The 14,144-nt window shown below is 37.8% G+C and overlaps 1 protein-coding gene across 1 annotated transcript in view; it reads right to left on the bottom strand.

Annotated features, from left to right (window-relative positions):
• Nucleotides 1-14,144, bottom strand: part of LOC127431844 (myosin-IIIa-like) — a 133,956-nt gene that overhangs the window by 27,036 nt on the left and 92,776 nt on the right. Inside the window, exons 20-27 of the mRNA XM_051682446.1 lie at nucleotides 10,734-10,860; nucleotides 8,609-8,819; nucleotides 7,879-8,026; nucleotides 6,108-6,261; nucleotides 5,605-5,693; nucleotides 5,350-5,479; nucleotides 1,573-1,658; nucleotides 1,226-1,267 (exon numbers count right to left, since the gene is read on the bottom strand). Of these exons, the coding sequence (XP_051538406.1) occupies nucleotides 1,226-1,267; nucleotides 1,573-1,658; nucleotides 5,350-5,479; nucleotides 5,605-5,693; nucleotides 6,108-6,261; nucleotides 7,879-8,026; nucleotides 8,609-8,819; nucleotides 10,734-10,860 (987 nt within the window). The remainder of the gene's footprint in view (nucleotides 1-1,225; nucleotides 1,268-1,572; nucleotides 1,659-5,349; nucleotides 5,480-5,604; nucleotides 5,694-6,107; nucleotides 6,262-7,878; nucleotides 8,027-8,608; nucleotides 8,820-10,733; nucleotides 10,861-14,144) is intronic.

Here is a 14,144-nt window from a genome sequence, read left to right as displayed (position 1 = left end):
CGTACGATTTCCTTCGTACAAATATGTACGATTACAACACGTGAAAATGCCCAGATGTCTAATGTAATCGTGAGTTCTGCGCACGAGACATTAAGGACATACTTATTCATATTATGCCCTTACCCAAACCTCTTCTCTAAACTTAACCAATTAGTAGAGTGTGTGAACATGATAGGAAGCTGTTGTGTGTGACAGAAGCAAGTAATTGTCACGTATTAGATGGAAACGATGTCCAGCGACATCATTGGCTCTAGTGAAAATTGTACGAATTCATACGAGTGCAGTCGTACAATATCATACGAATTATTCAAATGTATAAAAGTCATATGAATCCTTATGATTTCGCCGTGAGAGTGTGTTGCAAAAACAACAACAACAGAAACAAAACAGTGTACAGAAATGTACTTCCAATGGAAGTCTATGAGGCAACCATTGTATGCTTGCCCCAAAGAACATTAATGTAAATACACAAATGTCAACAGATTTGAGTCAAAATAATTTTATTTATTTATAAATAAAAAAATAAAAAAAAAGTATGATTTTATAATTAAAAAAAAATTACAGACTGAGGTACAGTACAAGTTAAATTATTTTCTGTGGTAATCTACAGCATGTTACAAATTATGTTGATAGAGCTTAACTTGTGTTTAACCCAGAATACACAATGTGGATTGAGATACAAGGCTATTTTAACAACGAGTTTTAACATTAAACACAGGTGCTTTTATTTCATGAGGGCTAAAATTGTCGGGATCTTTTATGTGAAATTTTCTAAAGACAGAATGTTTTAAAATGCTAATGAGTAGTAATATATGCAGGTCTTCATCAAAGACATAATTTCAATATGTTTAAAATCCTTATTCATTGCAGGGTACTACCTCAATAAGTAGATTGTGTTCTCCTAATATTTCTCTTAGGAACATTGAACTTAATGCTAAAACACATAAAATTTCACAACTTGAAAGTAGCTGTTTTCTAAATGCAACAGCACAGGCAATTCTTCTAAATTCCATAGAGACACTCAATTCTAATGCGAATTATAATGACTAATCAAGCTTTTAATAAGTTAATCTACAAATGCATTAGCTATTAAACAGAGGGAAGGGTAATCATCACATGACCAGATGCACTTTCATTCACATACGTACATAAGGACACACATAGATTGGAAAAGGGTGTCTCAATACAGTATACGGCACAAATACTACTGGCACACAATCATTACCTCATTGAATGATACGGTACTGAACAACATAAAGACGTCCAACTTTAGAGAGAAGAATTTATGGAAAGAAGATGTGGAAATTTCATTGATGGGAGAGAGATGGACAGAAAAAAAAAAAAAACTGTGGGAAAGATTAAGACATGACCACCAATGTTTACAAATCAACAGCTCTTCAGTATTAAGCAACTTGACAGGGGTGTTGTTATTCATTTCACAGGTGAAGAGGTTAGCCAATCATAACAGAGGTCATTTGTATTTTGAAGTCTTATAGGTCCCATGGTAATAACTGTTTGTATAATTTTGCCCCTTAAATATAGAAGAGATGTCAGGAGGGTATGTTGAGGTACCTTGGCAAAGTTAATGTTGCGCTGTGATGGATTTGAGCCCATACGAGCAGATCCCACAGCCTTGCCTTTGGTGTGAGCCAGGTTTCCTGAAAAAGAGAAAAAATATCTGCTTTTATTACACATATCTCTGTAATTAAAAACACAAACATTAGAAATCTGCTGTTGATACATTATTTGATTAGGGGTCATATGTTCTTCAGAGATAATCTACTCTTTATTTCAAAGTTAACCATGTCAAGGGCATTGAGACATAGAGTCTCCTCTGATCAGACTTAAAGGTCAATGTTGTGACAGATAAATAAGCTTCACAAAACACAAGCAGCTAACAAAAGACTTGGTATGAATGAAGTCTACATCACAAGTCCCAGTGGACCTCCTGGAAACAATCACCAGTGAATCTCAGTTGAAGTAAACAGCTGTGTCAGTCAGACGACCTACATTCATTCCATCGGATCGTGTGAGCAGCTCACTGTAGAGATTTTATTGCATACTGTGCCTGAGTTTTCCTTTCTAGAGAGTACTACATACATTTATTGAGACAGTTTTAATCCATATTGCAGGATGATGTCTGCACTGTCATTTCCATCCTGTGTGACCCTGACATGGCCTAAAATGCAGTGCCATCAAATAGGATGGTGGAATATTCTAGGTTACAGTAAATACATCACAATTGACCCCCATTTTCTTTCTTCATGTTCCTGGCCTTATGTGCATAATTCATTGGTGTACGTTATTCCAAAGAAAAAAAAAAGAAAAAACATTATTTCTGCAATGTATTATCAAAATACAATAACTTGCTCTGCCTCTGAATCGACTGAATTTATTTTGGCTGATGTCACCAAGCTCTGTTTTTAAGCACCACCATCCCCAAAAACCTTTTCAGCATCCAATCTATTCCCAACGGATAAAATGTTTCTGTCAACATCTACTTATAAATGTCTTTTTTCACTAAGAAAATGTCAGAAATGTTGATTTCCACAAAAAATTACTGATTTTAATTAAATATTAATTACAAAATAAAAATTCAACAACTTTCAGTTCGTAAAAAAAAAAACAAAAAAAAAAAAACACTCTTTTTCCCATTGACAAATGTGTGTTATTTGAGTTGAATCACCCTTTTGGGTCAACTATTTAAGGTGGATGAACATATGGTTCTGTGTTACCAACATAATTAAAGTGGGTGAAGTTCAGCTGTGATTCTGTCCATACAGTTTTTGTTTTGATCTTAACCTATAATTTCCTTTAATAATCACTATAAGCATGTTGCCATTGGGGATTTAAGTTGGACATGTGTGAACACATTTTCCTGCTGGAAAAGGCATCTTAAACTCATAGCTGTGTTTTGGAAATGGTCCCTGTTTTTTTGGTTTGTCCAGGCTTGGTATTAGTTAATCAAAGCTGGTAGACCATCCTGGACCAGCATCAAACCAGTTACTAGCTAGTCATACCAGCTTAAGTTGGTCAAGCTGGTTTTTGAAATATGGTAGCTATCAACCAGCCAATGACCAGCTAATAACCAGCTTAGACCAGCTAATAACCAGCTAATTACCAGCTTGGACCAGCTAATAACTAACCTGGACTTGCTAATATCCAGTTTGAACCAGCTAATAACTGGCTTGGACCAGCTAATGACCAGGTTGGACCAGCTAATAACCAACCTGTCCTGCTAATTCCTGGCTTGAACCAGTTAATATTCGTCTTGGATCAGCTAATAACCAGCTTGGACCCACTAAAAACCAGATTGGACCAGCCAAAACCAGCTTGGACCAGATAATAACCAGCTAATAATTAGTTTGAACCAGCTAAAAACTAGCTCAGACCAGCTAATAGCCAGCTGGGACCAGCTAATGACCAGCTTAGACCTGATAATACTGGATTGAACCAGCTAGTAACCATCTTGGACCAGCTAATGACCAATTTGGACCAGCTTAGACCAGCTAATGACCAGGGTGGTCAGGTCAATGAATGGCTTGGTCCAGCTAATAACCAGTTTTGACCAGCTAATAACCAGCCTGGACCTGCTATTACCCACTTGTACCAGCTAATGACCAGCTTGGACCAGCTAATGACCAAGTGTGTCCAGCTAATGACCAGCTTGGACCAGCTAATAACCATCTTAGACCAGCTGATAACCAGCTTGGACCAGCTAATAACCAGCTTGGACCTGATAATATCGGCTTGAATCAGCTAATAACCAGTTTGGACCAGCTAATGATCAACTTGAACAAGCTTTGATGAGCTAATGACCAGGGTGGACAGGTCAATGACCGGCTTGGTCCAGCTAATAACCAGTTTGGACCAGCTAATAAACAACCTGGACCTGCTAATACCCGCTTGTACCAGCTAATGACCAGGTTGGACCAGCTAATGACTAGGGTGGATTAGCTAATGACCAGATTGGACCAGCTAATGACTAGGGTGGATTAGCTAATGACCAGATTGGACCAGCTAATAACCAGCCTGAAACTGCTATTACCTGCTTGTTCCAGCTAATGACCAGGTTGGACCAGCTAATGACTAGGGTGGATCAGATAATGACCAGCTTGGAGCAGCTAATAACCAGCTTATACCTGCTAATACCCGCTTGTACCAGCTAATAACCAGCTTGGACCAGCTAATGACTAATTTGGATCAGCTAATGACCACCTTGGACCAGCTAATAACCAGACTGGACCTGCTAATACTCAATTGTACCAGCTAATAACCAGCTTGAACCAGCAAATGACTAGTTTGGATCAGCTAATGACCAACTTGGACCAGCAAATAATCAACCTGGAGCTGCTCATATCCATCTTGAATCAGCTAATAACCAGCTTGGACCAGCTAATGACTAGGGTGGACTAGCTAATAACCAACCTGGACCTGCTAATACCTGGCTTGAACCAGCTAATAACACGCTTGGACCAGTTAATGACTGACTTGGATCAGCTAATGACCAGGGTGGACCAGGTAATGGCCAGCTTGGTCCAGTTAATAACCAGCTTGGACCAGCTAAAGATCAGCTTGGACCAGCTGATAACCAGTTTACACCAGCTAAAAACAGCTTATGACCATCTTGGACAAGCTGATAATCAGCTTGGACCAGCTAATAACCAGCTTGGACCTGATAATACTGGCTTGAACCAGCTAAAAACCAGCTTGGACCAGCTTAGACCAGTTAATGACCAGGGTGGACAGGCCAATGACCGGCTTGGTTCAGCTAATAACCAGTTTGGACCAGCTAATAACCAGCCTGGTCTATTAATACCCACTTGAACCTGCTAATAACCAGCTTGGACCAGCTAGAAGCCAGCTAGACACCAGCTACCATGTTCCGAAATACAGCTATCAGATGGATTTTCCAGCAGTGTTGAGGGCTCTGTTTATTTCATGCTTTACCAATGGAATGTACCCACCCTGAAGTGCTCAACTTCTCACATGTAAAGTCATGGAAACTGGTGGATGTACTGAAAGTAACAAAATCCCTTTTGTCTCCATTAAGCACAGTGGAATATAGAGACTTTGAACAAGCCAAATCACACAGTGACTGGGCTGATTGATGCATTATTGTTTATAAAATCAAATTTCATTTAGAGAATAATAATTAAATACTGCTAAAGGTGTATGTATGTCTTAATATGTATGTGTATGTCTGCATGTATGTGTGTATTTGGCAACATAAAATAATATTATCAGCACACAAAGCATTTAAGCAGCATCAAATCCAAAGGCTCTGAAACATTCTGTGTTAACTGAGTGTTTAAAGAGTCAAAAGCAACTAATTAAGTGATATCTTACCTGTTTTAGTGAGCGGGTGGGTAACAAGTTTACGGATCAATTCATTCTCTGAGGACCTCAGTAGTAGAACAATATCAGCGGGCAGAGCATCTCTGTTCTTGGCCAGAAACCCACCAGCATTATAGATCACCTAAATAGCAAGATCCAAAAAGCAAGATTCAATATATTTTCTTTACATGTGAACTTGCATCATTTTGTTCATAGTTCTGCTCTTGTAGTATGTAAAAGAGGAGCATAACTATATAACATTTCTACCTTGCCTGCATAGTGATGGATCCCAAAGCCCAGATCAACCCTCTTTGGTCTCCAGAAGTTTTTAGATTTTAAGTTGTCCTCAAATTTCTCTGATATGAACAAAATAATTTCTTATGAATTAAAATTAATTAATTCATTCATTCACATATGCATTAATACATTTACCCATCTGTTTTATTTACTATAATGCAAAAAGCGAAGTCGTGGAAAATCAACTAATTATGCATCTTTTCTTGGCATGTGGAATTATTCAGCTATCAATCCAAGAATCCACTGAGAGCATCCAAAGCAGAAAACTGTTAAAAACATAGATCACCCATAAATGTTTGATCAGGCTCACTGCCCTGTTTGTCACTGTACTTGTGCTTGTGAGCATAAGTCTGTGTGTGATAGTGTGTGAAACAGAAAGAGACCATGGTGTCATCAGACACCAAAGCTAAAGCTACAAGCTCTATGATGTTTCAGCGAGAAAGTTTGGATGGTGTATCTGAGGAGGAACTTGCCGACAAGCGTCTGGTCAGTTGCCTGTGGAAAGCGGCTCTCCTCGTCCAGTAGAGACAACATGCCCATGGGCTTCTGAAGGAACAGGTCCAGCAGCGGCCGGTTGTCTTCATACTCAATCATTCGAGCATCCACTTCTTCATTCAGATACTCATCCTGCAGAGTAACCAAAGAGCATTTCTCACCTCAGAGAAACAGATTACATGTGATATGGATTATGTAATCAGATTACAAAAATAGTACTTGTAATAAGATTACATTAAATTTTAAAATGTTAATAATCAGATTATAGTTACATTTTATGGATTACATGATTACATTTTTGATAATCAATCAGTGAACGACAATAACTAGTGCATAATTTACTGATCAAGCTCCAAAATTTTAAAAGGGTGGTCTGAACCAGAGCCTGAAATACATGCGATAGGTCTAGCCAGTGCAGTTCTGTTCCTCATTTGACCACATAAAAAAAAAAAAAATAAAAAAAAAAACTTGACTTTTACAGAGACACTGGGAACAATAAATGAGTAATGCAATCTTTGCCTTATTAAAATTATATCCATTGAACAGATTGATATCCAATCTTTCCAATCTTATCCAATCTCACATCCAATTTTAATAATCTTAATGTATATTTGCATTTATAATAGTTAGTTTTGATTGCTGGATTGAAAGTGTCAGTGTTTCAAACAAATCTGCATCCACCTGATCACAATTAGACACTTAGGTAAAAATGTGGAAAGTATTTCCTTCCATCTATCTAACCAAGCATTTACACACTGTATATTTGTGAGTTCCCAACAACATTGTTGAACTCTGCTGGTTGACGCCTGGAACTCTGTAACCTCTAAAACTAGAGCGAATGACTGTGAACGGCTACACCATGGCATCTTGTAAGCACATGTTCAACCCAGAGAGAAAATGCCTCTTCTGTCCCTTCTTTAAACTGCCATGCTCATAAATTACAATACACACATACAAATTATTCACTGGAGAAACACACACACATACAGTACACACACAGAGGCATGTCCAAGATATATAATCTAATTGTGTAGAATAGAGTTTGTAGCCTCAGGTGAAGTCATCCTGCGATCAGGGAACAAGCTCATTTTTGGACAGTAAGAGCGCTGCTGACATATGCGCCTTGGGAGATTAAAAAACAACAAAAAGTACAGCAATTTATAGCAAAACAGCAACACAACACTCTTTTTTCATATTTTCCATAAATGCCCTTCTTATTGCTGCTATGTGAAATATTATTATTATTATTATTATTTGATTTTGGGATGAAATGTGACCTGGACGTGTTTTCACGAGATTCATCCATATAAATATACCAATGACTTGCATCAAAAGTCAGTTTGCACATTTACCTAAGCAGCATTTGCATTAAGCCTTAAAGCAAAGTCAGCGTCTCCTGTCGTAACCCTTGTTTCAAATGATTTATGAAGGCACTAATGTGGGTTACTCTCAAACGTTTAGAGGCACCAAATCATTTTCCCCCTCAAGGCTACAGTCAGCCCAGTCAGTCTGGGGAATTGCCACGCTTGTCTGAATAAAAAGAAATGGTGAATATCCTCCCCTGCCACCTTGCTCGCAACCCCGTAAAATTATAAATTATGAGGTGTTATCACCATTTAGATGGATATGAGGTTATACTGAGGTGGGAACATAAAAAAAAAAAGACTTATAAATGCTCCAAAAAGGCTTAGAAAAGCTCCTGAACTATTCGTGATTGGATAAGATAGCTTTATCAGAGACAGGATGTACCTGCTCCCAGGCGAATATGTGCTGATTGAAGTAGAATTGGATCTGCTCGTTGGCTATGTTGATGCACAGCTGCTCAAAAGAGTTCCTCTTAAAGTTCTCAAAGCCAAAGATGTCCAGGATGCCGATGTTTAGACCCTTTTCTTCCTCCCTGGAGAGAAGTTAAAGAAATTAATGATTAGTATGATTTCTAAAACTTGTAGACTAATATTAAAGAGCATTAAGATGTGAGTTGACAAACAAGCTCTTCATGAAACTATGATCATTCACACATTTGTACGGTAAAACAATTTCTCCCTAGTAGCTGGTGAATAAGGGGAATTCAAATCAACCCAGAGGACAGTTTTATTGCTCAGATTTTCATTGATTTTCATTGAAGAATCAACTTTGTCTCAGATGTTTCTCCTAAAACGTCCTTAGGAGAAATAACAGTAAGAGTATAGAACTATATAATTAATATGAACAGTATAGCTCAGATCATTTGTCTTTGGGAGAATTAATGAGAAATATTTGAGTGTCATATTGCAATCCTGAATTTTAATAGCAGACTTTTGGATATTGACAGATCTGAGCACAGTTTGAGACAAGGAGAAAAATATGAGAAGCAGGACACTTAAGCTAAAGTCTCCATTTGCTCTCCATTAAATCTCACTTCTTTCTAGGAGAAACAACTGAGAAATAAAGATCTCATTTGTGATTTGGAGTTGTTTCACTCTCTCTTTATTTCTCTCACTCTGATTGGTCGTCTAGTTTCAGGAGAGAGTTGATGCGGTTAACAATCCAGCTGAACAGGCGTCCGTACAGGGCTTTGCCCATGGCGTCCCGCACCTCAGTGGCTTTCTCTACTGTATTCGGCCGGACAATGGTTTCACCTCGCATGACCACACAGTGAGAGGTCAGCGCTTCCTGCAGCTCATCTGCACGGATACACAGCAGCGCTGCAGCTGCACACACAAACACATATAACATATAACAACAATGCATTTAGAAATATATGAGTAGCTGATGCGCATGTTGTCCATACCCCTTTTTTTATAATCAACATTTTAATATTCAGATTAAATTTCTATGAATGTTTTAGGGAAAGTGTATAAATGTATATCAGGGCATGTGACTATTTACAATTTGTTTTTCAAGTTTTTCACCATTTTAAATCACCTTCTTGCCTTTCCTAATTCATTTAAAATGGTCCTGCAGTGTGACAAATGAATTTTTAAAAGAACAAATATTCATGTAGTCTCTCAATTAATATTGTCATACAAAACTGCATGCATAATAATTACAAAAGAATTAGCAAAATTATGTTTAAAATAGTTTTGGTATAACATGTCACACCACAGGACATGTCAACATCCTCAAAATATTTCTAAATAGGGGCTACAGCCCAATTTGCATACTACTAAGTATGAAAAATTAGTACTACACCGGTAATGGTAAAGTATACTTTTAAGAATGTAGTAAGCTAGTACACTAGAATTTAGACGTACTACCATGTCAAAAAGCCCCCGTTTCCACCTGGTATTAAGATGCGTTTTGGGAGATTCAATCACATGTGGTCAACCCTAAATACAGAGTCTAAAACGTTTTGTGATCGGATCACAAAAACCACATACAAATGTGGTCAAAAATGCATGTGTCTACATCACATTTGAGGTGTAAATGCTAATCTGTCCTGTATGCGTCCCAGCAGCAGTAAAGCTCCACCCCTCACCTATCAATCAACCGCTGCGCTAAAACAAGAGTTTAAACTTTGCAGATTACGAGCGGCTTTAAAAGAAAATAATCGTCCGATCTGAAAATTTTTAATAGCGGAAACATACACAATCATGAGAACTTCACAGATCTACTTAAGTGTGTCTGATATCAACACAGATGACAAGCATGAACATCTGAAGCTCCTTTAATACAGGTAATCCACTAAAATAATGAATAATTCTGCTTGATATGTTCAGTTTGTGCTTACATTAAATTTCAACCGCATCTGGGAGAAACAGACACACTTTTATTTATGCGCTTTCTTTGTCTTTTTCGACTTTGTTGTGCTTTATTATCACGCAGTAACACACTGACATAGTGATTGATTTGTCATGAAAAAGAGATCCTCCCCTCCAAATCCAAACACAAGTGGTCACAGGAGACACATTTAAGCGACCAGGTGTAAACAGCGATGTGTCTCACCTGACCACATGTGATCAGATCACCCGAAACGCATCTTAATACCAGGATGAAACGGGGTCAGAATGACATTAGACCAAAAATCATGCACAAATGCATACATCAGAAACAAGAAGTCTTGTTAACTTTGAAATCGGACGTCATCGGGTTAAGTCAAAGCTTTATGAAATTTACACAGTGATCTGGGACACACTAATCCCTAAAAGGCATACTAAATTCTGCAGAATGACAAGTATTCCTGCTAAAAACAAATGCTAAAACCAGCCTATAGTGGTTTGCTGGTCTTAGCTGGTTTAGCTGGCCTCTCAAGATGCCTAAACTGGTGTTCAGCTGGTTGTCCAGCCTGACCAGCAGATGAGTGCCCTGAAACCTGAAAACAGACTAGTCAGACCAGTGGTAACCAGTTTGGTGTTGAGCTTCCACCCGCAAACCACTTTAGACTGGTTTAAATGTTTTTTTGTTGTTGTTGTTTTTATCAGGGTGATGTGAATTGGGATTCCCCCAGGGTTTAATGTGACTCTGCACAATTATATAAACAAAACTTAGATTGCTCATGAGTAATTATACAATATAACTGCTCATGCTCATTTCAAAAGGTTATGTTTTGAAAAACTAAAATATGTGAGAATCAGCCACGCTTCAGATCAAAGCATGCTAAACACGCTAGTGATGTGCTGACTTACCGCTCTCTAGTACCGCCATGTTGGAAATGTTGCTTTTGTCTGTCTGATGCTCAGACGCAACAGACGTGAACTCGACATCACCAGTGTTTAGGATTCCAGCTAATATACTGTAAACACTCCCGAGCTCCTGAAGAAATCATGACAAACAAATACAATAGTGTTGTATGAAAACATCAATAACATTAAAACATAATTTGACATGATAATATCAAATCATTTTGGTGATAATATGGGTTATTCTGTAATGCTGTATATTTTCATTTTGCCATAATATATCTCCTAATACATTGGATGAAATATTCCGGGGCCGTGTCAATGGGTGGACAAGGGTGGGCATTGCCCACCCTGGCAGTTTGTCTGCTCACCCTAGATGATCAGACAGATGCAGACAGTTTAGTTTAGTTTAATGACAGTTTAGTTTAATCTCTGACACTTATAAAATCCATATTAGGAGCATTGCAACAAATAACATACAGTGAGTCTTATGTACTTTGATGTTGCGAGATCTCTTGCATTCAAACTTTAGCGCCTGGCCATGGACACGCTTTCAGGTTCAAGGTAACGTTCACTCTGTGCAGCGCTACAGTTGCACGTCCGTGCTTAATATCCACGAGCCACAATTTGATGTATCCGATGCACACACAAAAAAGAAAATGGCAGAAACTTAAGAGAGGCGATCACTTAAAATGCAAGATATTATTATTTTGTGCCCCGATAGTTTTCTAAATATCTGGATGGTTGACTTTGAGAGTTTTTAAGAGTGGTGAGCTTTTGACTCAGATTCAGCATTTTTCAGAGATTTAGAACAACACAGTGGGATGCATGCCTGTAATATACAATTCATATTAGTGGTTGACCGATCAGGGTTTTCTAATGGTCTGTTTATAAACCATTACAGTGAACTTGTTAAATAAAACTATTTATTACAAATCAAAGAATTAGGGGAGAAATCACTTAGAATTAAATGCGCCCCGTAAAAGCGGCGGTTATTTGCACGCATTGTCTGCTCTGGTTTAACGCCCGATTCAATAAAGGAATTATGCAGATCAGGCAACTGTGCGAACGCGGCAACAAATTAGCTACTGAACACAATTTGCACGCGCAGTTGTGATCTTGTGGGCTGGTTCTGAGCGCTCTGAGGATGCAGCAGAAGACCACCGTTATTTGACACACTTTGGCAGGACTGAACAGCATCACTGACTACTGTGATCCAGACACCTGAATCATCTATTTAAACATGCCGAAAGTGTGCTTGACTACACCGTGCATCTGGATTTATGACAGGATATATAACGCTCTTCTCCATCATTTGATCATTATTTCATAAATTACAACTGATATGACTGATTAAAAATGCACACAGATCTCTTTTAAATAAAATTTATTTGACTGCCTGCTTTCATTTGGCGGTAATAGCATGATGTAAATTGCGCCAGGTTGAATGAAGCGCAATCTATAATGAGCCTATAGAAAGGAGGCATGTTTGCGTGGAAAGGAATGACAATGACTTCATTTAAACATTCAAGATGCAGCACAAATTCTGAGCTGATTGCGCCTGCTTAAAATATAGATTGCAGGTGGTTCGTGAATAAGACGCAGGATTTTGTGCTGAAATAAAACACGCTAAAGTGGCGCAACTGTTTAGTGAATTCACCCCTTCATGTTTTGTAATTACAAAGGTGGATATAAGAAATTAGGCCTTCATATTATGTATTGTATTGGAGTTTTAGAAATTGCTATAATTTATTAAATTAATAGTAATAAAATATATAATTATATAAAATAGTGTTATGGATAATGAAAGGATGATTATATTTTTTTCCCGTTTGTTCTAGTTTAGTTAAAACACTAAACATTCCAACTAATAGAAAGAAGTTTCAAGGACATATAAGTTTGGTTAAGAAGTTACCAGGCTGCTACAATAAGCACCTCTGAGGAAGAACTTACACTTTGTCTAACACTTTGATTAGATTTGTCAAAGCTGCCAAAGTCAATGGCATTGAATCTTTGAAATAAATTAAAGAGTATTGTTTGAAGAAGTTTATTTAAGTATGTATTTGAATGAGCTACCACTTTGTTGCATGTCTTCATATCACAGTAAATAATAAAATAATAATTCAACAAATAGGGGGGAATACACTAAGAATGAATTGCGGCCGGTAAATTATTTAGCACGTGCTCTCTGTGCTGGTTTACTGCCCCATTCACAGAAGGAATTATGCAGATCAGCCAACAGCACAAACGGACCAATAAAATGTGTGCAATTTGCACATGAAATTCCGATCTTGCGGGCCGATTCTGAGCGCTATATTGCAGAGGACGCAGCAGACAACCACTGTGATATGTTACATTCTGTCGGGACTGTACATCATCACAGTTAGCCTGACACCTGAATCATCTCTTAAACATGCCAAAAGGGTGCTTGGCTGCTTGATATCTGGATATATGCCAGGTTATAACACTGTTCTCAATCATTTAATCATTATTTGATGAATTAATGCTTTTATGATTGAAAGAAAATGTACACAAACATCTCTTTTAAACAAAATTGGCTTTAACATCTTTTCATTTGGCAGTAATAGTGCGATGTAAACAAGGGTGTAGATTTGGCTTGAACATTGGGTGGTTACAGTGTGAAGAATTTACATTGATCATGGTATAAATATTGGGGGGGTTGTACTTGCTGGTTTTTATTATTGGGGGGTTACCTCCTCCCATCCCCCATGGAATCTACGCCCCTGGATGTAAATTGCACCGGGCAATTTTTGTGAATGACACGCAACTTACAATGAAAGGAATGACAATGACTTAATTTAAATCAAGACGCAGTGCAATTTCAGCACTGATTACGCCTGCTAAAATAGATTGCAGGTGGTTAGTGAATAAGACGCAGGTATTTGTGCTGAAATACCACATGCAAGTTGCAACTTTTAAATGAATTTCTCCAATACTACCATAACACCCCACCCCAACGTTGCCCACCCTAAAGATCAAAATGCCCACCCAAACATCGCATCCTGGTGGCCACTGTGTTAAACTCACAATTTTACAAGGTAAAAATCATAACAATTAGTTTTCATTTAATATAATATCACAATTAAGTGAATATAGGGGAGTTTGACCAAATGTTGCAAATTTTGTGCACAAATTTATCAAGAAATATTCAAAATGTGTTTTTCTTTTTCTAATCAAAATGTTTCAAACAAAACATGTTTTCTTGGGAATATTGTTGTATTAGAAATCAGTTTGTCCTTAAAATCACATTGCATCCTGTTTGCCTTTTGTAATATCCCTTAAACAAACACACACACACACACACCCACACACACACATGTTGGTGCAGCTATCATTATGAGGACTCTCCCTAACCCTAACCCTACCCCTAAACCTAACCCTCACAAAAAACTTCCT

This window comes from Myxocyprinus asiaticus, chromosome 41 (genome assembly GCF_019703515.2).
Source record: "Myxocyprinus asiaticus isolate MX2 ecotype Aquarium Trade chromosome 41, UBuf_Myxa_2, whole genome shotgun sequence".
In the NCBI taxonomy this organism is placed as follows: domain Eukaryota; kingdom Metazoa; phylum Chordata; class Actinopteri; order Cypriniformes; family Catostomidae; genus Myxocyprinus; species Myxocyprinus asiaticus.
This window is presented reverse-complemented; position numbering and strand designations above follow the sequence as displayed.